Source organism: Cebidichthys violaceus, unplaced genomic scaffold, assembly GCF_023349555.1.
Source record: "Cebidichthys violaceus isolate CVI_PGR_0920_01 unplaced genomic scaffold, fCebVio1.0.p SCAF_6, whole genome shotgun sequence".
NCBI classification, from domain to species: Eukaryota; Metazoa; Chordata; class Actinopteri; order Perciformes; family Stichaeidae; genus Cebidichthys; species Cebidichthys violaceus.
The window spans coordinates 17,829,592-17,851,504 of record NW_027176816.1 but is presented as its reverse complement, the minus strand read 5'-3'; the positions used below and the strand labels follow the sequence as shown (position 1 = coordinate 17,851,504).

General features: G+C 40.3%; 1 protein-coding gene across 1 annotated transcript in view; it reads left to right on the top strand.

The window, feature by feature from the left end:
* Positions 1–21,706, top strand: part of ntsr1 (neurotensin receptor 1 (high affinity)) — a 34,360-nt gene extending 12,654 nt beyond the window's left edge. Inside the window, exons 2-4 of the mRNA XM_068733844.1 lie at positions 6,497–6,698; positions 14,440–14,524; positions 21,416–21,706. Coding sequence (XP_068589945.1) covers positions 6,497–6,698; positions 14,440–14,524; positions 21,416–21,671 — 543 coding nt within the window. The 3' untranslated portion in view covers positions 21,672–21,706. The remainder of the gene's footprint in view (positions 1–6,496; positions 6,699–14,439; positions 14,525–21,415) is intronic.
* The last annotated feature ends 207 nt before the right edge of the window (positions 21,707–21,913 follow it).

The window sequence follows — 21,913 nt, the reverse complement described above, 5'->3', positions numbered from 1 at the left end:
ACTGGATGAATTATAAATAATAAATAATACATAATCTAACAATAGATACATATTCTTCTCTCTTAATTAATTAATTTAACTCAATTATCTTTGCCCTGCAGCTTTAAATTCAGTTAATTCAGGGTGAAGTGATGTCAATCAAAAAAGCCACAATATTATATTCTCATCTTCTAAAAAGAGAAATTTGTGTTCAGGGACTTTATCTGGGGTTAAAACCATTCTTTTCAGCCTCATTCCTCTCTCTGTTAATGCCATTGTTGGGCAGTGAATTAATGTGTTAGGATTCTGATCATTTTTGGCTCGTAGGTTTATTTTCTGGATGTGAGTGGTGACGTTTGCTCAAAAGAGTTGTGTTTTGTCTCTTAGCGGTGCTTCACCTTGCTGCTTTTAATAATCGCCACAGTCTCTGAACATGAGACATACTGGTTTTCAACTGCTTTTGTTAAGAATGAAGATATAATAGTCTATCATTATTAGTTAAAGGCTGTAATTAAGCTGTCCACATTTCTCTTTTTGAAATAACTTTTCTGACTCACATATTTCTCCTGTTGGGTCTCTCTCCAGTTTGTGAGAATATCTCCCTGGAGTTGTGACGCTTATCAGAATGCACATATCTGATTGGCTGAGTATCATCATGTGATGTGATGTGATTTACAACCCATGTAATTGGTCGGTGTGTTTCCTGGACTGCTGAACGAATGCCGTAAAGACTAGAAAAGCTGCGCCGGTTTAAATAGAAGCGCTCCGTCAAAATTAAGTAATTCTCAATCATCTATCGGTTGTAGGTCCAGGTCCAGATACAATGGCGTCTGGGGCCGGACCTGGACCGCGGTCCACCTATTACTGAACCCTGACCTAAGGCATGAACTTGTGAGAAATGGGGTTGATGTTCAGGTCAAGTGTTTTGTTTGTTTTAGGCAATCATGTCACCTGGTCTGCCTCATGCTTACTGATGAGCTATTGTAGGATGACCAAATAGAAATAGTAAGAGATGAATAAGAGCCCTAGATTTTAGATTAGTAACCGAGACCTCAAGTGCTGGGGGACACTATGTTTCTTTGAACTGTGATTGAAGATTAAATTTGGGGATTTTTGGACTTTTTGCTTGCAGCCTTGTTCTTTATAATCCGATGAGGTTGTGAGGAGAACAGCAATAGGAAAATAACAGAGTTTAATTCAGTTGAATCAATTCTGAATTGATTGCATTTACAACATCTGATTGATGTCACTGTTTTGGTGCTGGAAGGCTCTGGATTTCTGAAAAAAAGTAATCCATCTGCATTGAAGGAAACGCTTCTTTGTATTCATTATAATTAAAGTGAAACGGGTTTCATTAAAGTGTCAACTCGTCTCTCTGCAGTAATGTGAAAACACAGATTATGTGGCTAAATCAGGTTCCTAGACCAAAGCTCTTGTCGGATGTTCTAAACTCAAAAAGTAAATTACCCTGCTGCAAAATTATCCCTGGAGCTTAAATAAGGAAGCTGTCATTAGCTTAAGTGTTTCACATCAAGTCACTTCAGGTTCTACTGGAAAGGATGAATCACATTTGCACTGGTCTATTTTGATTAGAAACTGTGACTAAGTAGGCATACCAATTATATGTGGGGGCTGGTCCAAAGTCTTGAGTGTGAGTTTCAGGGTAACGACAGAAATAATAACGCTACCGTATCCAAACGGACAGCTCACAGGCGTGGAAGCGAGTCTGTTGACACTGACCAAACATCCACCACCGTCTCCCCTGAGAGTTGTCAAACCGATAGAAACTGAAATCTGAGCTGTGCAGGGAAAGAAATCCAAAGGGTGTGAAGCACAGTGATCAAAACACACCGTACCAGGGGCAGATGGAGCTATACATAGGTGTGTGTGTGTGTGTGTGTGTGTGTGTGTGTGTGTGTGTGTGTGTGTGTGTGTATAGCACATGCAAGTTTACCAGCTAACAATTGAGTGAGATATGTCAGCCAGACATAACAACGAAAACAAGGCGTGCACAAGGAAACACATACAAAATAAACAGACTCGTCTGTCTCCCTCCTCCAAACTAACAAGACTGAAACGGTTCCCAATTAAAAAGTTTAACAGCGATTCGATAAAAAACCCGCGGTGCATGAAGGCTGAGGAGACAGACGCTTGCAAACATGTAGACTTTGTTTGCCCTCATCTCCAGTAACTGTTTGGCCGAGTGCTGCGTCATTATGTGACATCTCATCAAAAGAGCTGACATGCCTTTGCCAGCACTGTGTGCTTCATTCATTGTTCAAACGGAATCAGCAGTGTGTACCTTACGTCTCCATCTGTGTTGAGTTCAGGGCCGTCCAGGTTGTGAAGGTGGCGGTGATGAAAACAAAATGAAGATAATTAATTATTGCTTCCAGTGTTTCAATTTATGGCACACGTTGCTGTTTACCGAGTAAATGAGTGGAGAGTTGGATTTCAGTTCCAGTTACCTGCTCTAATGGATTTTCCGGCTGGACATTTTTTTGCCCAAAGGCAGATGATGTGAGCCGCTCAACATGTGAGGTACTAAATTTGTACCAGCCGTCTTGTTTGTTATGAGCTGCAGCTCCCTCAACCCCCCGTTCAGCAGGCAAATCACGTTTCCGGTTGCAGCATCTCAGGTTTTACACCTACACATTAAAATGTGAGCAGAGCGTGTTATAGCTCCTGCTGTTGTGATAGCGCATAATAATCACATCGACATTGAAAACAGCATTCAGCAAGCTTTCTAACTTGACTGACAGTATTGGACAAGTAACTTGAAAAATGTCAAGAATTTCTTATTACATATTACTCACTGAACAAGATTCATAGAAATTCCGTTTAATACAGAGCCATGTTTTTCAAAAATTTTTACAGTTGGAAATACATAAAAAATCTGCCATCCTTCACTTTGCTCCTTTAGGCCCTCTCCTCACTGCTGCTTATCAGTCCAAATCACTGGTGCCTTCAGCAAATCTAAGCTGCTGTCATATTTCTCGGCACAGCACAGTAATCAATGAAGAACTTTGACAAGTGTTTCTTTTCAAGGTGGACTGAAACATTATTGTCACTCAGAAAGCTCCATTTACAGATCTATTGGAACAGAAGGTATGCTGTCGTGGGTCAAGGATAGTGGGGATGTTACATCTAATGTATGATGTGACCAGGTCAAAGAATCTGGACGATAGTCATCAAGGCTGACTGAAACATGGTTCCTTCCTAAGATCCCCAACAATGTCATTACTATAAATGGGTGCAATGTTTTTTAGATGTGATCGAAAAAGTAAGGGAGGCAGAGTTCTGATCTGTGTAAAACACCTCATGCTCAAAGCTCTAGAAATATGTATATATTGTTTTGGACCTCACACACTAAAATCCAAAATTATAACAACAAGGATTTGCCAATCTCTGGAATTGATCATATTTTCTCCATTACCAATCCTGTACTGGAAAGCGTCTCACAATTTTGTAATGTTATTGCTGAGAGACATGCCCATTATGAAAAACACAGAATACAAGTAACAGATACAGTCCCCACAACTCTCCAATGCCATCCACAACAGAGACAAAGGCTAGATCAGATGCCTCCCTTGAGGACAGATGAACCTTTTGTTAACAAAGAAACATCTGCACCAGCATGATTAGGTAGTCAGCTCTGTGCCCGCGATGGTTCCGCTAAATTTAATATAGCATGGTCACACCTCCCACCTCAAGTTAAACAAGCATCTGGTCACATAACCTGTAGATCATGTCGTTGTCTTATTTTCAGTTTGAGGTGTCCGGTTTTACAGTTTTACAGATGTCTCAATTGTTTTTTTTTAACAATGGTGGTCTATAGCAGCGGCCCCCAACCTTTTTTTGCGCCATGGACCGGTTTCATGTAAGACAATGTTTTCACGGACCAGCCTTCAAGGTGTGGCGGATAAACACGACGAAATAAAATGATACGACCGGCATGAAAACAAATATAAAATGCATAAAAAATACAGCTCACCATAACGCCGAATCAGTGCAAAGAAGCTCTTCAAAGACATTTGTTTTTTACTCATTTTCGCTAGCTTGTGGGCTTAATTTTTGAGGTAACGTATCACGTGACCGAGACAAGCATCTTGACATGTGACAAGAGGCACAGGCGGATGTAACCGGGAGAGAATCCGGTCATTTTTCAAAATAAAACAATCTTTCAGACTCTGATAATCAATAAAATGGAAATAATATAAGTTATTTATTCTTTCTGTGCGGCCCGGTACCGAAGGACCCACGGACCGGTACCTTAATAAGTCAAATTAGTTTTTGAAGACAAACTTGAATCATCAGGGAACGATGATACATTTGCACAAAAAAAAGCAGTCTGCATAGAGTAATAAAGGAGTGTGTGATAAAGTACATGGGATTGATGTTTGAGAATTGTGGGATTTCACTGGTATCGTGACATCCCCATTCTACACTGTAACAATCTAAGACAGAGATTCTTTTTTCTCTGATCCCAGCTTGCGTTGATTTCCTTCTCTGACAGCATCGATTCTCCTTTGTGTCATATCCCTGAACCCCACCAATCCAGATGTGAAAATGAAATAAAGATTGGTTGCCAAAAAACAAATGCACCCCTATAGCACAAACGCTTACCTGCACAAACCTCATTCCCAGCAAGTGATGCCCAACCCCTGATTTACCACATTCTGTTTGCTTTAAAATGTATTGGTGTTCTTATCAGGGGGGGAACCTGCCAGCCTCTCTGTCACATCCCAGAGGAAAGACAAGTGCAACAACCGTTAGTCGTAAATCTCTGGTGGCAGGGAGGTGAATGAGAAAAATGGGTTCTTAACACTCGATAAGAGTTATATATTGGACACAATCAATGCTCTGGCAGCGGTCAGCAAAGTCCTGTCGTCTTTGTGACCCTCCAACATTAATTTTCAAGATTGTGTAACCTTACACCCCTTTGTATTTTCCTTCTGTATACATAAAAGTTATCGTTAAAATTTTCACACTTTCTCCTCCAATCATTCTTGCAAAATATCTCTATTTCCTTGCACTTCAGTCCCAATTATCCACAATAGCTTTGCCAGTTTCTTTGGCTGCTTCTTGTGTTTTATTATATTTTCCTTTCCACCCAAGCTGAGGTTTCGCCTCACTCTGAAGCCGGGGTTTGCCTCGCTGCGTCTCTTCTGCTCTTCTTTTCAGCTTTAATCAGTCAACAATGTCTAGGAGGCAGGGGACCCTCAGGAGTCAGCCAGCCTGTTCGTTAAAGCCATTAACATTTTTCATCTGTGATTATCCCTTGGAAAAACGACGGCACTGCGTGTGTGTGTGTGTGTGTGTGTGTGTGTGTGTGTGTGTGTGTGTGTGTGTGTGTGTGTGTGTGTGTGTGTGTGTGTGTGTGTGTGTGTGTGTGTGTGTGTGTGTGTGTGTGTGTGTGTGTGTGTGTGTAGTAGGAGGAGAGGGAATGCTGCAGGGATGAACTGATGTAAGAGCCGTTGGTTACATTGATTAAGCAAGTATCTACACAAATGAACACCCCACACATCCCTCCACGTTTCCTCTCTTCATTGTCCTCTCACGCTGGCTCCACACAGTCACACGGTAGCTCCACTGGGAAGTCAGCTGTCATAACGGATGTCTAACAGCACCTCCTCGCTTCTTTTCTTTTTTGTTTCCCCCTCCCGGCTCTCGCTCCATTCTTCTCTCTCATTAATCTTCGCTGCTCACTTTATCGTCCCTCTTTTATGTTCCAGCAGCGACGCAGCTGAGTGTGACGGAAATTGTTTGAGCAAAACTTTCCATGCTGAATTTGATCAAAGCACTCATGAAATGCAATTTCATCTAGTGTTTTCTCTGTGTTTCTCAAAGGAACTCTTGAATTGTCGAATTGCTTAAAAAAAATGTGTGGGAAGCCAAAATGTTTTTATCGTTCTTTTGCCGGGGAAAACAAAGCGAGGGCACTATTGATGTGTTCATACGCCTGCTAAATTGATTTAATCAAAGGAGGACTACAGTGGTTGCAAAAAGGTTTCGAAAAGCACAAAAAGTGGCCAGCTCAATTAGTTTTGGTGCACCTCAGATTTTGAGTGTAATTGATTCATCCGACTTTCACCAAGTTCGCCTTCACCTCTCATGCCCTTTCATCCTAAACCGTTGTCCTCCACCACTCTATAAATATTTTCGAATAGATTTGTCATGATTGGACAAATCAGCTGCTTTCATGTAATCAGAATTATTTGCATATAATATGTTTGTTTACTCCTTCCCACTTCTTCAAAAAGCTAAAGTTAAAAAGAGCTTGGGTTTTCTGTTGTTGTGGCCACTTAAAAATGAAGCTGTGCACACATGTGAGTATAGCATACACGAAGCAAGCAGAAATTTCATTTTTTGGAAAATAAAAACAAATCTTAGAATGTGATGTGCTTTTTCTGCTTTGTCTGTCAAAGCACTTTGTAATCTCTGTTTTTAAAGCTGCTATATCAATAAAGTTATTATTATCATTATGTTTTAAATTCTATCTGTCCTCCCCTAACAGGTAAACGCGTTTCTGTCCTTTGTGATACCGATGGTGGCCATATCTGCACTGAACGGGGTCATAGCCAATCAGCTGCTGCGGATGTTCCGCGAGGCAGAGCAGGAAAACCGTGTCTGCGTCGTTGGGGGAAATCCCACCATGCTGAATGTCACCGTGGAGCCCAACCGCGCTCAGTCGCTGCGCCATGGGGTTCTCGTTCTCCGTAAGTGCACACCCTCCCACTTTACACACAAACATACATACATGTGCTTCCATATTTCCATACACAGAAGGAGAAATGGTTATTTGAGTTGAACTTTATGCCAAAGATCTGCATGGGCGGCTGGTTCTGAAAGGTGACAATGAGAAAGTGCCTTAAACTTGCATTCCTGGTAGCAAATAAAGTCGTATTGTTTTGAAGTCAATGAAAAAATGAAGCTACTTGTGGCTTGATTTATTACCTCAGGAAACGTTGTAAACATGAGTTGTCGAGACAAATTAAGACAGCGAAGGCCAAAATGCAGAAACTCAAGGCTACATAACGGCAGTACACAAACCAATGGGTGATGTCACGGTGACTAGGTCCACTTCTTATATACAGTCTATGGTTAATAAGTACATCCACAATCTATAGGTACTAAGGGCCACTGTCACTCATGAGAATTAGATCTAATTATTACAAAAAGAAAGTTGATATTTTGAGAAAAAAGTCATAATACAATAGATTGCTTTGGGTCATTATGATGCGTATAGGTTGATTGTATCAAAGAAAGATATAGCCATGTATAGTTACATTTTCCTTTATTTCTTTAGACTGTTATCAATGTATTGTGTTCGTGACTCATCTATTCAATATTTAAGTAACTTTTGTAATTGTTACAGTTCTCAGTTTCACCCTTTCTGTGTCAATAAAGTGAGGTACGACGATCTACGACGATCCCAGTCCCTTTTGCCTGATGGTGGAAGCTCAGATTGCACAGGGTTACATGCATGCAGGAAAAGACATTAGGTGATCCATCATGGTGTCAGTGATCCTCACTTCACTTACTCCAACTGAGTGAATGCATCGTATCCCTCACTGCTATCTAGCCAGTGATGTAGTGGTACATCAAACCAACCAACACTATTATTTAAAATGCTGATTTATTTTGCTTAAAACCAATATATACACAAAGCTGACTGCCAACCTCCCTCTCAAATTTTGACTCAAATCATACCGCTACAATGTTTAAAATTACTAGATTTTCGTACATATAGATATATATCAATGGCATATACCATTAATATGAACGGCATACCACTTTGATTCAATGGCATATACCACTAATATGAACGGCATACCACTTTGATTCAATGGCATATACCACTGATATGAACTTTCAAGCGGCCCCTGCCTTTAGGAAACGCTATATGCCGTTAGAAAAGGAGTGGCATACCACTCCAGGCATCAGTATATACCGCTGAACCACAGTGGTATACCATCGATCTCGGCGTCACTCCAAATCTCTGCTGCTGGCAGCACAGATTTTCCTGTACAGTCTCACAGAGTCACTAGTGTGGCTGTCGGCATGTACCAAATACATCCATAGCAAGTAGGAGTTTTAGTGTAGGCCTGTGGCATAATCAGCCTAATTGATGCGCCTGAGCAATCAGCTTGCACACCTGGTATTAATGACTGCTGTTGTCCTAATAAACGTTTTAAAGTAAACCAACAGCTTGAAAGTGCACAACCTAATACTCTGTCCGTTTGGGAGAATAACTCTACTTTTAGTATGTGATGGTATGATGTAAATATTGTATACTGTTTCTTTTCAACTGTGAGAATCACAGCAAATGCACGTCTCCGTATTTTAGCCCCCGTCTCTTGTTTAACCAAGGGCATGTGTAATAAACTCTCGCAGAGCTCAGTTTGACATTTCTGCCATTTCATTAGGGACTTGTAATGAAATGGGTAACGTCTTTCTTTAATGGTTCTGCTGTCATTGATCTGAACTATGTAGCATATCACATTGATTGAATTGAAAGCATAAATGGGTCAAAATGAATGTGGTGGCCAGATGGGTCCAGTTATGTCTCTCATACTCCCAGTCACAGCAATCGATGCTGAAATCTGTCCTGATGCCTGAGGAGCTGTGTTGCACTTCAGTGTCAATCTGATTAGATTGATAATGCCATGCAATTTCAATTACGGGAACAGGATTCTTGAAATGATTTCTCATACTCTCGCTGTGATTGCCATCTTTATCACACAGATGTAATGTAGAGACTGACTAATCCTCACTGTCATGTGCTTCACATTATGTACTCAACAATTATGAAAGCTGACTGAGACATTGACCAGAATGGGGCACAGATCACCCCTCTCGACAGGCCATCCCTCTCTTTCGCTGTCCTTCTTTAACTCAATTAGACCGGCTCTTTAATGTGTGTGTGTGTGTGTGTGTGTGTGTGTGTGTGTGTGTGTGTGTGTGTGTGTGTGTGTGTGTGTGTGTGTGTGTGTGTGTGTGTGTGTGTGTTTTCCTAACTTTTAAGTTTGGGGACACGTTGCAGCCTAAAAAACTATTTATTGGGGATGGCTTGTCCAGTTTGGGACAAAAACTGTGTCCCCATTTGGGAAAAGCTGATTTTGAGGTCATTGGTAGGGTTAGGGTTAGGCAAGTGGTGGTTATTGTTAGGGTAAGTTTTCACGAAATGAATGGAACTCAAAGTTATACCCAAAGGTGACCTAAGTAAATGTGTGTGTGTGTGTGTGTGTGTGTGTGTGTGTGTGTGTGTAACTTCAAAATGTTTTATATGATTATAGATTAGATAAAGTAAACTTGTTGCTAATACTGCAGTCTGTGATATAAGTGCATGCAGCCAATTTACTTTTGATTGTAGTTAAAACATAATTCTCATTTAAAGTTGCATGCCTATTTTTTATAATATTGGTATCACAGATACATGTCTAAATACTAATAACATTAAAGTTTAACTATCCATTTTTGAAAGAAACAAAGTTTTGTGGTTAAAAAAAGACTCATTAGGTGAAATAATAGGTGCATGCAGCTCCATTATATAGAGAAGTCCCCTTTTTGATAGGTAGACTTCACTCAAAGAAGTTCCCTCTTTGATAGGTAGACGTCACTCAAAGATGCAAGTCCCCTCTTGGCAATTCCTTTAAAAAAAATTAAAAAGCACATTTGAAGTAATATACTTTTTAAAGACCTTAAAAGTAAATTTTCTATTCCATTTTAGTATTTTTAAAATGACCAGAAACACAAGTTCCCTCTTGGTTAGTATACTGCAACGGTGCACTGTTGGCAAGGTAGACGTGTATGTGTGTGTGTGTGTGTGTGTGTGTGTGTGTGTGTGTGTGTGCATGCACTTGTGCACCTATCCAAAAGTGGACCAGAGGACATTTGGAGGACATTTGGAGACACTGTTGATCATGTTTTAATATAAAGGTGTAAAACCTCAACTGTAGTGAATGTCCTTCCTAGATTTAAACTTGACATTGAAATGAAAAGAAGAGCTAACCAGAAGACAAGGGAATGTCAAACATTCATCTATGAAAGTAAGGATCTAACAGCAGACTTTTACCAGACCTTTTTAAAATGATAAAACAAAAGAAGTCCCCCAAACAATTTTCACAAGCACTGTATTTCAATCATATTTGAAATGTACAGAATGAAAGCCAATAAGCACATTTCCCAAAATGTAGAACCAATCCTGTTAATTTTTGCCTTGGAAATTGTCATTTCTGTTAATAGAGTTGAACAAGTTGGCCTCACTCAAATCCGTAAATGGACAATTCAATTGTCTTATTAAGCTTGAATTCCAAAGCATCTATATTACAATATGCATGTTCATTTTCAATTTTTCATTCAGTGTTACTCACCCAAACACTTTGTGCATCCTTGAGGTCAGAGACCGATCTTTTGAATCCCACATTGTTTACTACGATGCCACTGTCCATCGCCGATGGCTGACACTCATCGATCCACTGAGCCCAGCGCTGACTTTCCATCGGGACTTACTTCTTAATTTGTGTTTTAGAACAAAGGTAAAACATTTTAGAGTTGAAGTTGTGGGAGTGTCATGTTTCAGTCATCACTAGCAGTCCATGGTTCCATGACTCATACGTAAGAATATTCAAAAAAGGATGGATTGCCAGGGTTTCGGAAATACTGTCTGATAAATGGCGTGTGTGTGTGTGTGTGAGTGTAATGAACGACTGACAATGACAAATCACGATGGCCAGAGCCGTAAGGACAGAGCTGCCACGCTGGAATTGACTCTGGTCAAATGAGATGTCTGGCTGCCGCTGACCTTTTGATGGACGGAATGCGTGCAGCGCAAAGACACACGCATTATTGGAACTGGCTCCATCCTCTTCCACTGCTTTCACAGCTTGAGTGCGTCTGGGTATTTAAGCATTCCTTTACTGTACAATGCGTGTAAAATTAAAAAGTCCTTGTAACGTGGAGTTTGTTTGCTTTGAATTCTGGGAATGACAACAGGGTTCTTTTAAGAAGCTGCTATGAAACCAGCAGCCAAAAATGACAGCAGCAGCCTTTTCCAACATGGACTTCCAACGCATATTCAAAAAGTTTGTGACTGAAGCACTACTCTACATGTTTAACGTGCTGCAGCAAGGATGTGCAGCTTGACAAATGGAACCGATGCAACACATAATGTACATATTTTGAATAAGCCTCACCCCAATTTAAAAAATAAATAACCAAGTCCTATCGACTGCCGCAGGAGAGCGGGCCGTGTTGTGGAGCAAGATGGACAAAGAGAAGATGTTTTAAAATGTTTCTTTTGGTGCCATTACTAGTCGATCATCAAATTACAGCCCAGATGTGTCGGGACACGTTGATGTGGTCCAACAAACTAACCACCGATGGAGAGCATTCTTCTTGCTTAAGACTTAATGGGGGAGCAACACCTATCTAAATGTCAGTTCTGTTATACTAGTGGCATATACATATGTTCTACAGTATGAAATGGTATGACTATACTAATGTTATATGATTAATATAGTTATTTATATATTATTCTAACACAAAATGATTATGTTAATATTAACATTATACATCTTATTTGATGTTATAATGTACAAGTAAACTAATTTGGTCAAGCCAAATACTTTACAGCAGGTCAAAGTGGCACTGAGGATAAATAAGTGCATCATCATAAACTCAATTTATGTGATGAAATCAATATAAGTATATAAATCCTCCAAGAGAGAATCTTTCAAGCTCTCTCTGTCTTCTTTGTCCATCTCTGTCCTCTGTGGCTTGTTCCATTCAAACTAGACTAAACATATCCTATGGTTTTAATGACTTTATAGATTGCCTTTGGATATTTCCTGGCTAGGTGTTTTCAAGACTGTGGCCAGGAAGCAGTTTATTTATTCAGAGCCTCTGTCTTTATCTGGGAGATCCCTGGTTTTATGCTACCGGATCTTTCCAGTGAGTAATAGGCAAGGTATTTAAAGTCCACAGGTCAAAGTTGTGGCGGGTCATTTACCACGTTTCTACTGAAGTTTCCGTCAATATGAAGATCAATTTGGTATCACAAATAAATAAACATTCAATCAATGTCCAGTTAGTTTGCAATCATGAGAATACAATTTTTATTGTCCTTTATTCTAACTTGCTTTGTGAGGTGATTAATGCTACCACAGTACAAGCAAATAATCTCCATGGAAACTATAATTTTATAGCATTTTTCCAAAACTAAGAAAACCTTCTAAGGCAGTGATTCTAAACTGGTGGGTCGCGACCCACTTGTGGGACCCGTTTTCAGTGGGTCGTGGACCTTTGCCTGAAAAAAAAAAAAAGGGCTTTTATTTTGAAGGGGATTTTTTATGCAGCGGAGTTATTCACACTCCTTAACAGTATTTGGCATTAATGCCTTGTAATGCTAATAGACACCCACCATTTCACAGTATAGAAGAACACCCACAAAGTTTGTTTTCATGCTAATTGAGCAAAACGCAAGTACAATACCGACTACATGAGATATGGATTTTCTTACATTGAGGACAAAAGAGGACAAAAACCTCAGTGTGTTTTGTGCAGCGAGGTTCTGGCACAAGAAAGCATGAAGCCGTCAAAACTGAAGCGCCGTTTGCGGATGAACTGAAAACTCTATGTCTGTCAAATGACACTATAAGTAGGTGAATTAAAGACATGTCGGATGACATCAAACAACAGACCACAGCTCGAATTAAGGCAAGCGGTCATTTTGCATTACAAATAGACGAATCTACAGACAAACAAACAAAGCAGTTTTACTGGTTTACGTGAAACATGTTGGACGGGGACTGACAGGAACAAGAGAGCTCTCTACTACTACGACTGCAGAGGACATCTTCAGCTCAGGTTCAAACTGCACCATCTTTTCATTGAATAAATTTGAGAAGTTGAAAATTTGGGTCGCGGCTTGTCATTAACGGGTGATGGTGGGTTCCACAGCCAGACCAGTTGAGAACCACTGTTCTAAGGGATTCTGTGCAACACCCTTGAGTAAGTCTCTCAGCTATGGAGAGAGTAAAAACCCGTCCTCCAACGCAGTTTACCACGTTGTCATCCAATAACACGAGTATGGTAGATTTATATGAAAGAAAAGAAAAGAAAAAATCAGAGAACCCACAAAGAAACCCAACAGTGCTGCTTGAATAAACTATTGATTTGTGCCAACTCAAATGGCTTATTTATGAACCTTTTGAAACTCTCTGATGCTTGTTTTGTACTATTTTTGATGTGTTTTCATTTTTGTGTAAATCTGGTTCTGTTTGAGTGATATATTATTCATATTCGAACGATAAAAAATCACACATATGATCGAAGCTCAGTATGTTCAGTGGCGGCAAGATCTCCAGAAATCTTTTTAAAGATCCTTTAAGAAAAATATAAACAGGTGCTCTTTATAACTTCAGATCATGTCTAATGTTTTCTTCAGTATCAATTGTCTGGGTCCAGAATCCAACCTCTCCACTGAGTTCGAGTCCACTTTAACAAGTTGACAATTCTGTCTGATATACAGTTTAGTAATTTGGGTGATTGTTGTCAAACGGAACACAAACAGAAAGATTTTCCCGATGCAGATCGATGATTACAACCATTAACATTTACCCGGCTTTTATTTCGGGTTAAAGTGAGTCTAATGGCACACATATTATGGAAGATATCAAGGTACTTTAAAACCCATAGCAACCCAATTGCTGCAATTTGTGTCAAAACATCACACGCCTTCGTATTGGAGTTATAAGACAGACAAATGTGAGCGCACAGACATGATAGAGATATTATTAGATTCAGTGTGAGGTTTCTCTGCATCAAAGCAATCAGTTGGATGTCTGTACATCCATGGGTACATTGCTACTGTGCATACTTTTATACACCAATTTGCTGGTGGGTTCTCAGTTTTGTCTGATTTAGTAACATGGTTAAGATATAATGTTATTTATTATGGTATGTTGGCGGTTGAATCTGTACATATGAGTACAGATGGCTGTGGAAAAACATTTAACAAAATTGAAGGAATCTAGACTAACTTACTTCTGGTATTAATGCATTTTGTTGTGACACAAACAGATATCTACAATTTCACTGTTTTCAGCCTTCACATTTCAAATGCAATTAAATAATCATTTTAAAATGATTTCCCTGTGATTTGCTGGGGTAATTTATCCACATTGTCACTGGGTTGTTGAGCATGATTGCATGGTGCCACATACTTTCCATCAAACACTTAAAGCTGTCATTATTGTGTATGTCCTTGTGTCCGCAATACAAATCTACATGTCTGTTATTTGTTCAAGCCGGGTTCTTAAATATGCACATCATAACCTGCGTGCACAATTTTGCAAATGTTCCCTTTCTGTATGTTTCTGTGTTTTATTGCTCTATCTGTAGCACTATATCCATCCTCTTGGCCTCTGACGCTGTCTCTCTCCCTTGTGTGTTTAGGAGCGGTGGTTATAGCCTTTGTGGTCTGCTGGCTGCCCTATCACGCTCGCCGCCTCATGTTTTGCTACGTCTCCGACTGGTCAGAGTGAGTAACGATCCTCCTCCGCCTCTCACGCGAGGGAACCTCCAGGAGTTTTGGTTGCTCTGTGCAGAAACACACCAATGCTGCATACACAGTGCACGTACACCAACACAGACTTTCACATGCATGCACATTACTTTGACATATGCAGAGACTGTAGCACGCACACACGCTAATATTGGCTATAGTCGTCATTTACAGGGTCATTAGTTAAGAGCGTCTGACAAAGAGGAGCAGGACAGATACATCTTCCTGATTAGATTGCCTTCATTAACATTCTCATCCTCTCTCTCTCTCTGACACACACACACACACACACACACACACACACACACACACACACACACACACACACACACACACACACACACACACACACACACCTGTCTCCCTCTCTTTTCTTTTTTCCTAAAACAATTAGTTCTTCCAAACTACATATTGTTGTCCCTAATTAAATCAAACACACCATTTCAGTAAATGAGTGTTAGTGCTGGGAAAGCCTCGTATTCTCCTCTATATGAAGGATGAACAAATGTGGCAAAATGACGAGAAGAGACGTTGACTTGGATTTGCAACCCAGCGGGAAGTGTTTTAATGAGCACATGGCACCATTCAACAAAATCCAACACTTATAGTCTAAATTCATCCCCCTTAAGTCACTTTCCACCAATCAAACCAGTCGGTTGAACCACGAACAAAGCACATCTGGTTTCCTCATCATGTCATGTTCTCATGTCTTCGTCTGGGTCAAGATAACCTTTTGGCGGAACACACGATTCCTGTACGGGAATGTTTGGAAACAAATTGGAGATCACAATTTGTCTGGCGCGCCTTTATCACTCTCTAAGAATGTTTTTATGAAACCAACTGTGTTCAACATAAGTTATAGAAACTGTTTTCTTATGAGACCAAATGTGTTCAGTTCAATCCTAAGTTATATAATGATTTTCTTCAACACAAACAGCAGTTTTTAAGGTTTCCACAGTTCCTCTCTGTCATTGTGGCTTATGGGCAGAAGCATTGTATGGTTTTTTTAATCATATTTAGTCAACCTCTTCCTGTTTTGTTTTGCTTTTTTATTAAGTCAAGTACATATTGGATTTTTCTTCACTTTATCGCTGAGTAATATTCATGTCCTCGTGACAAAACCAACATCTAAAAAGAAATGCATTGCTGTGCAAAGTAAATGTTAAATTAATATAAAAGAAAAATGCCCCCAATGTCAAAACGTTTGTTTGTCGTCGAAAGTTTGCCAATTCTTTCTCAAAAGCCCCACAAGCGTTGTGTCATGCATAATTATATGCATGTTAATAATAAAAACATTCAGTCTCATTTACCTTGAGGCAACCAAACTGTAATATGACTCAAATTAGTGTCTTATTCATAATCAATTGGTATGATTGCTGTTTCACATCATTAAGCAACTAGTTGCCATCCCCTGATATCACACACAAGCATCCGTTTGTCTTCAATATAAGCAGATTATGCTAATACTCTGTTGGTGTGTGTTTTCTGCATCATGCCTGCAGTGGAGGCATTATTTAGAGGCAAGCGCTGTTATTATTCAGTGTACAGCATCAGCACGGCTTTTAAAATGGCACGAGTCAAATCGACAGCTGTATAAAAACCTTCTTCAGATGTAAAAGTTACCAGCCGCGACAGCGACGCTGCTATTGTTTTCACCGTGTGAGCGAGTGTGTCATAATGTGGTCCTGGAGACACCTACTGTAGCGGGAACTACCAGAGAAGTGGTTTTGTGTAATTTTCCAGTTGTTTATATGTCTGACTGCCTGTGTGTCAGTCACAAAACTTAACAGGCGTGTAGTTGAGATCAAGATGAAGGCTGGGTTTGAAGCTTGGCTTGATGCGAGGGCGCTGGAAGTAGAAAGGGAGTAGAAAGCTCGGCAGGGGGCATTTTGCTTCAAGGCTGGTGTGAATCTATCGGATGGTCTCTAGTTTTAGAAAAAAAAAAATTTGGCCTGGTAAAAAGTAGCAGGGACATCCAGATTATTGTGCTCGTCTGTTTGAGATGTCCTCAGTTATAAATTCAGTTAGACCTAAGACAGGCAGAGACAGCGAAGGAGTGGATGTGGTGTGGGACTAAAGCGGCGTCCTGTGCACCTGTACCCGTTTCCCTCCCCCAACAAGGAGACAGGACACCAGAGATAGGTTTCCCTTCATTGAGTAGTGACGTATTAACAATTAAAAAGTCCTGCAATGTGTCACTTCCGTCACTGTGTGTGTGTGTGTGTGTGTGTGTGTGTGTGTGTGTTTTGTGTGAAGACTGGCCCCTAACTACAAATAGCAGATACTGATTGCAGGATTGACAGACACAGGGCTCCCATTTCCTAAATCAGTGGTGCAATGCGCAAATATCAGCGAAAAAATAAGTATTTTGTGGGGGTCTCAGGGCACATTGACAGACTTTAGCTGGTTTTGTGCCAAGAAGCACCCAGTGCAGATGAATGTGGATTGGAAGTAGGAGGTATCTGTTAGTGTTGAAGGGACTTGAAGCAGTCCTGACCAGTGAAAATATTTGTCTTTTCTTTCCTGGTAAGAGCAGTTCTCTCTGATAAATCGGCCCTTAGTGGATCTGCCTCAAGAGGAAATTGACTTATGTGCAGGAAGCACAAACTCAGAATGTACAAATGCTGCACGTGTCGTGTCATTATAATGAAAAATGTAGGGTTTTACTATCACAATAAAAAATGTACCAGAGCAAAGACTAGCATCTTCGTCATCATCTGTCATCCAGCATAAGCAGAGCTCACAGAATTACCTTAGTATATGTAATGAAAAGGTCAACTATTTCTGTTGGCCCTTTCAGGCCTACCCCTCATTCATCTTTGATGGTGTCTCTATGTACAGACAGACACGCACATCATTGACTTTCCGCACACTTCAGTGAACCTTGTCCACTGCAACAGCAGAACAGATCGATACACCAGATTCTAGTAACTGAGATGCTGCTTGGGAGTATCTACACTATGTGTGAGGACATTAATGTGTTATGACTTAGAACCTTTCATTTTCCCCTCAGTGTGCATTGTTTCCAGGTTTTAAGTTGTCTTATCTTAGCCGCTTGTTTCTGTGCTAAATACCCAATATATTTAGTATCCATTCATCCTTACTTTGCCAGTACACATAAATAAAAACAACACAGTAAGATCTCATAAGAACCATTTTGTTTGCTCTGGTGATCCAGCAATGCAACACTTAAAGTGGAACTGAAATTACTATATACCTCATATCATGTGTACATGTTATTTGTTTTGCATTGCTGTTTGAACGGCAGATTGGGCAAACCGGAGAAACGATTGGTGTTCTGCAGTGAAACTGTTGTTTTTTTAAAAGGTTGCACTGCAAGAATTATAGATTGAAGCAGAAATATTTTGTTGGATGAAAACATGTGAATTTTAGAGATGATTACATCTATCTTTTTTCAATAAAATTTGACTTTTGGACTTTACCACACTGTAGGTATAGGAAGTGTTTGGACAGAAACAGTCCTACACAGTCACCACTGAAATCTTATTCTACAAATCTTATTATACTAATAATATTAGTGAAACCTAATCTTTATCTACAATTGTGCAGAAATTCCGGTATTAAAACAGAATAAAGAGACATGCAAAAAAAAATATTTTTTTTAATAGCTGCTCAGCTTTTAAATGTTGATTTGAAATTTGAATGTCAACATTATGAATGAAGTTTCAAAGCTTCCAACTATTTGGTGCAGTCCTTATCTTTTATGATGAGTCTCATATTCTGTTGAAGGATTAGGAGAGCACTCCGTTTACTATTTGTCGCTGTCCATTGACAGGGGGTGCTGAATTAATGTTGCCTTCACGTATTGGGAAGGGAAGGGACAGTTCCTGACAGTGCCATGTGGTCCTTGGCCGGTGGACCCTCTGCCTGTGTGCGTGACTTTAGACCAGGTTGTTGTTGGTCAATGGAGAAGTGACTGTCTGCTGACTTGCTGAATTTGGAAATGACAATTGCGTTGCTTTGAAACTTGAATAAAAATGTTATTGCGCCATGCACTGCTTTGCGCTGGATGTAATATCGAGCCCTGTGTGTTTGTGTCATTGTGGCAAATTGTGTTCCTGGATACACCCTCTGGAGCTGAAACTACCACAGAATATGATGTGCTCCAGTTAGCACACCCCGGAAGTTGACAGCATGACTCCTTGAAATGCCAGTTCTAAAATGTCAGTCAACCATTGCCATTGGAAAAATGCACTCTAATGCCAAACGTGATTAATGACATCATTCGCCGCGTTCACTCGCCGGGGACCATTTGTGGTCATTCGCTTGAATCGCACCAAACGTGCAGGAGAGGGGGCGTGGCTTATCGCCCTGGAAGTCATTCAACTGTCCGCTATTTATTTCCGCCATCAACCATTGAAAAAATAACCTATTTCTGCTTAGTACTTGTTGTGGAAGTCCCAGATATCCCGGGAAACTAAACGCCGTCTTGTCTGGTTCATAACATAGTCCGGAGGAGCTGTATTCACTGTGTCTAGCAAGCCACAGGTCGGCTGGTTTACTACAGATGTATGAACACAAAATAACAGATTTTGCTGTGATTTAACTGCAATAAACAGACAAAAAGAGATGCCGAAATAATTACATACTGATGGCGATTTGTAAAAAACTTGAAGTTTGAAAAATTTCAACTCACGTGAATCGCACATTTCACTCGTGTGGAATGGTTCAAAATGGTTTCTTTTGAATGATAGATGTCTGCATTTCTTTGTGTTTTCCAACTTTAGTATCTCTATCACACTGACTTGCTTGATTATATATGTATACATGTTGTAGTCTCTTTAATTTTCCACCATGTGTTTCTTAGTCAATTATTTAGTGACTATCAGGTGTTTAGACCATATTGCTTTAACAACTCCACAAGTATCCGATATCCTTATCGCGTGTCTTCTATGCCTCCAAGACAAAATCATGTTTTCTCTGAAACCGACAGATTTTTCATATTCACAAAAAGAGAAGCGGATGCGCGTCCTTTCCAGCATCCTTTTTCAGAGCACTCAGAGCTTCCGACTTATTTGTGCTGCCGCCCTGAGTTCTGTTAGTTGAAAATATCTGAACTTTTCATATAGTCAGCGCTGTCTGCCAGAAAAGAAAAAAAACTCATGGACACTGTGTGGTCTAAAAGCAGTACTTTTGCTGTGTGGGCCTAACAGCTGAGCAGAAACACCGCTGAGCTTGTGAAGGCTAAGAAAAAATGACCCAGCCCCAATTTCTACATCAGGGGTCACTATTAGCCGGGCCGCGCTCCAAGTCTGGACCCAGATGCCGTTGCCTTAGGTCCCGGACCTATGACCAATAGATAATTAAGAATTATTACATTTTTACGGAGCGCTCCTGAATCCTAATTGACTACCCCTGCTCTACATCAACCCGCACAGGCAGCAGCAAGGGTCAGGGTGGTCTGGAATTGAATTATTTATATTTTATGATGATTGTATTTTTTAGACAAAAAAACATTCCCCGCTAAAGCCCCGGAAGCCCGACGCTGACGATGTCACTGATCTCAAATTGTGTTTAATGCATTCCAATTCCTTAATGGATTGAAATTGAAATCAATATGCTCCCTTTTTACTCTCCAGTATATGTTCATCTAATTGAGGCATAGAAAATGTTTATTCTTCCTTTCATCTTGCTTTCAGATGAGCTATGCATGCTCATGCATAGCTTAGAGGGTATATGATTTAAATTTTGTTTCATATTTATTCTCATTATTATTCAGCCAAGATCGTCCTAGTTGTAAAAAGAAAGAAAAGCAACAGTAAAGAGGTAAAAATGAAACACCAAAGTATGCTTTACATAATGTGCTACCTTGTCATTTGCAAGTGCCTTGATCATTTCAAGTGTTGATTGTAAAAAGAAGTTTTACAAGTTTATTCACACCATGTGTTCATGAGCTTGCTTGCCCGTAGTAGCCTAGCCTTGTAGCCGCAGCATCTAGTGTTTGTTTATGAGGCATCCTTTTTGTCCGTTTATTGCAGTTAAATCGCAGCAAAATCGGTTTGTTTTGTGTTCATACAGCTGTAGTAAACCAGCCGACGGGTGGCTTGCTAGACATAGTGAATACAGCTCGATAAAATCCACGGAGCTCCTCCTGACTATGTTATGAACCCAGACATGACGGTGTTTAGTTTCCCGGGATATCTGGGACTTCCATAACAAGTACTAATCTGAAATAGAGGTTATTTCTTCCATGGTTGATGGCGGTAATAAATGGTGAACAGTTGAACGGCTTCCAGGGCGATAAACCACGCCTCCTCTCAGGCGCGAATGAGGCGATTCACGCGAATTACCACAAATGGTCCCCGGCAAGTGAACGCGACGCAAATGATGCGATATGACGCATCATGTGAACGCACCATTACAAAGCATTTATTAAGTATTTTGTGTGACCTCATCTAAAGTGAGGACTATACAGTTTATGCCTTACAAAGCATTTATAAATGACATTGAAAGGCCATCAGTGCCTCAAAACCCACAAAAGTCTCAGTTATCTTCTCAACAGAAAAGGCAAATAGACAAAACACAAAGTGATCAAGAACATATCAATATTTATTGCAAGATGCAAACAATGTACTCATAAATACATACTTCTCAGCAATCCATTCATGTAAAAAACCAGAACAAACAGATTCTCCTTCAGGAGAACATGGCTGAGCCCTGAATGTTTACAGTGCCTCGCTCTGCCTCTGAATCCACAGTACAAGTGATGAATTACAGCCAATATATCCATTATTAAAGCTGCATACAGCTAGAAGGAAGCTGAAAGATATGATGTTTAATATATCTATTTAAACGCATAAATATGTCACATTTAACAATGGCTTCCTGTCTTCTGTTTTCTCACAGTGACTTATACGACTTCTACCACTATTTCTACATGCTGACCAACGTCCTGTTTTACGTCAGCTCCGCCATCAACCCAATCCTCTACAACCTGGTGTCGGCCAACTACCGCCAGATATTCTTCTCCACGCTGCGCTACTTCTGCATGCCCTGCCGTCGTACACCCAGGAGGCAACCCCACCCCTTTACCCGCCACTCCATCAGCATCTCCAGCAACCACACCCTCTCCACCAACATCATCAAAGAGACTGCGTACTGATTAGGCTGCAACGGAATACACTTCCTCATGCTATGAACCCATCTGTGCCACATTGTGAATACTTGTCCAACTTCATCCAGGACATTCTGGAACTGGTTTGGAGACTGTTGGCACAGGCTGATCCAGTACTGAGATCGCTATCATTTGACATGTGGCACCAAGTGCTCACTATGAGATTTCATTTCAGATGCACATTTATTCTGTGTGATTCTATGTTGTATCTTTGTTCATTGAACATGAGT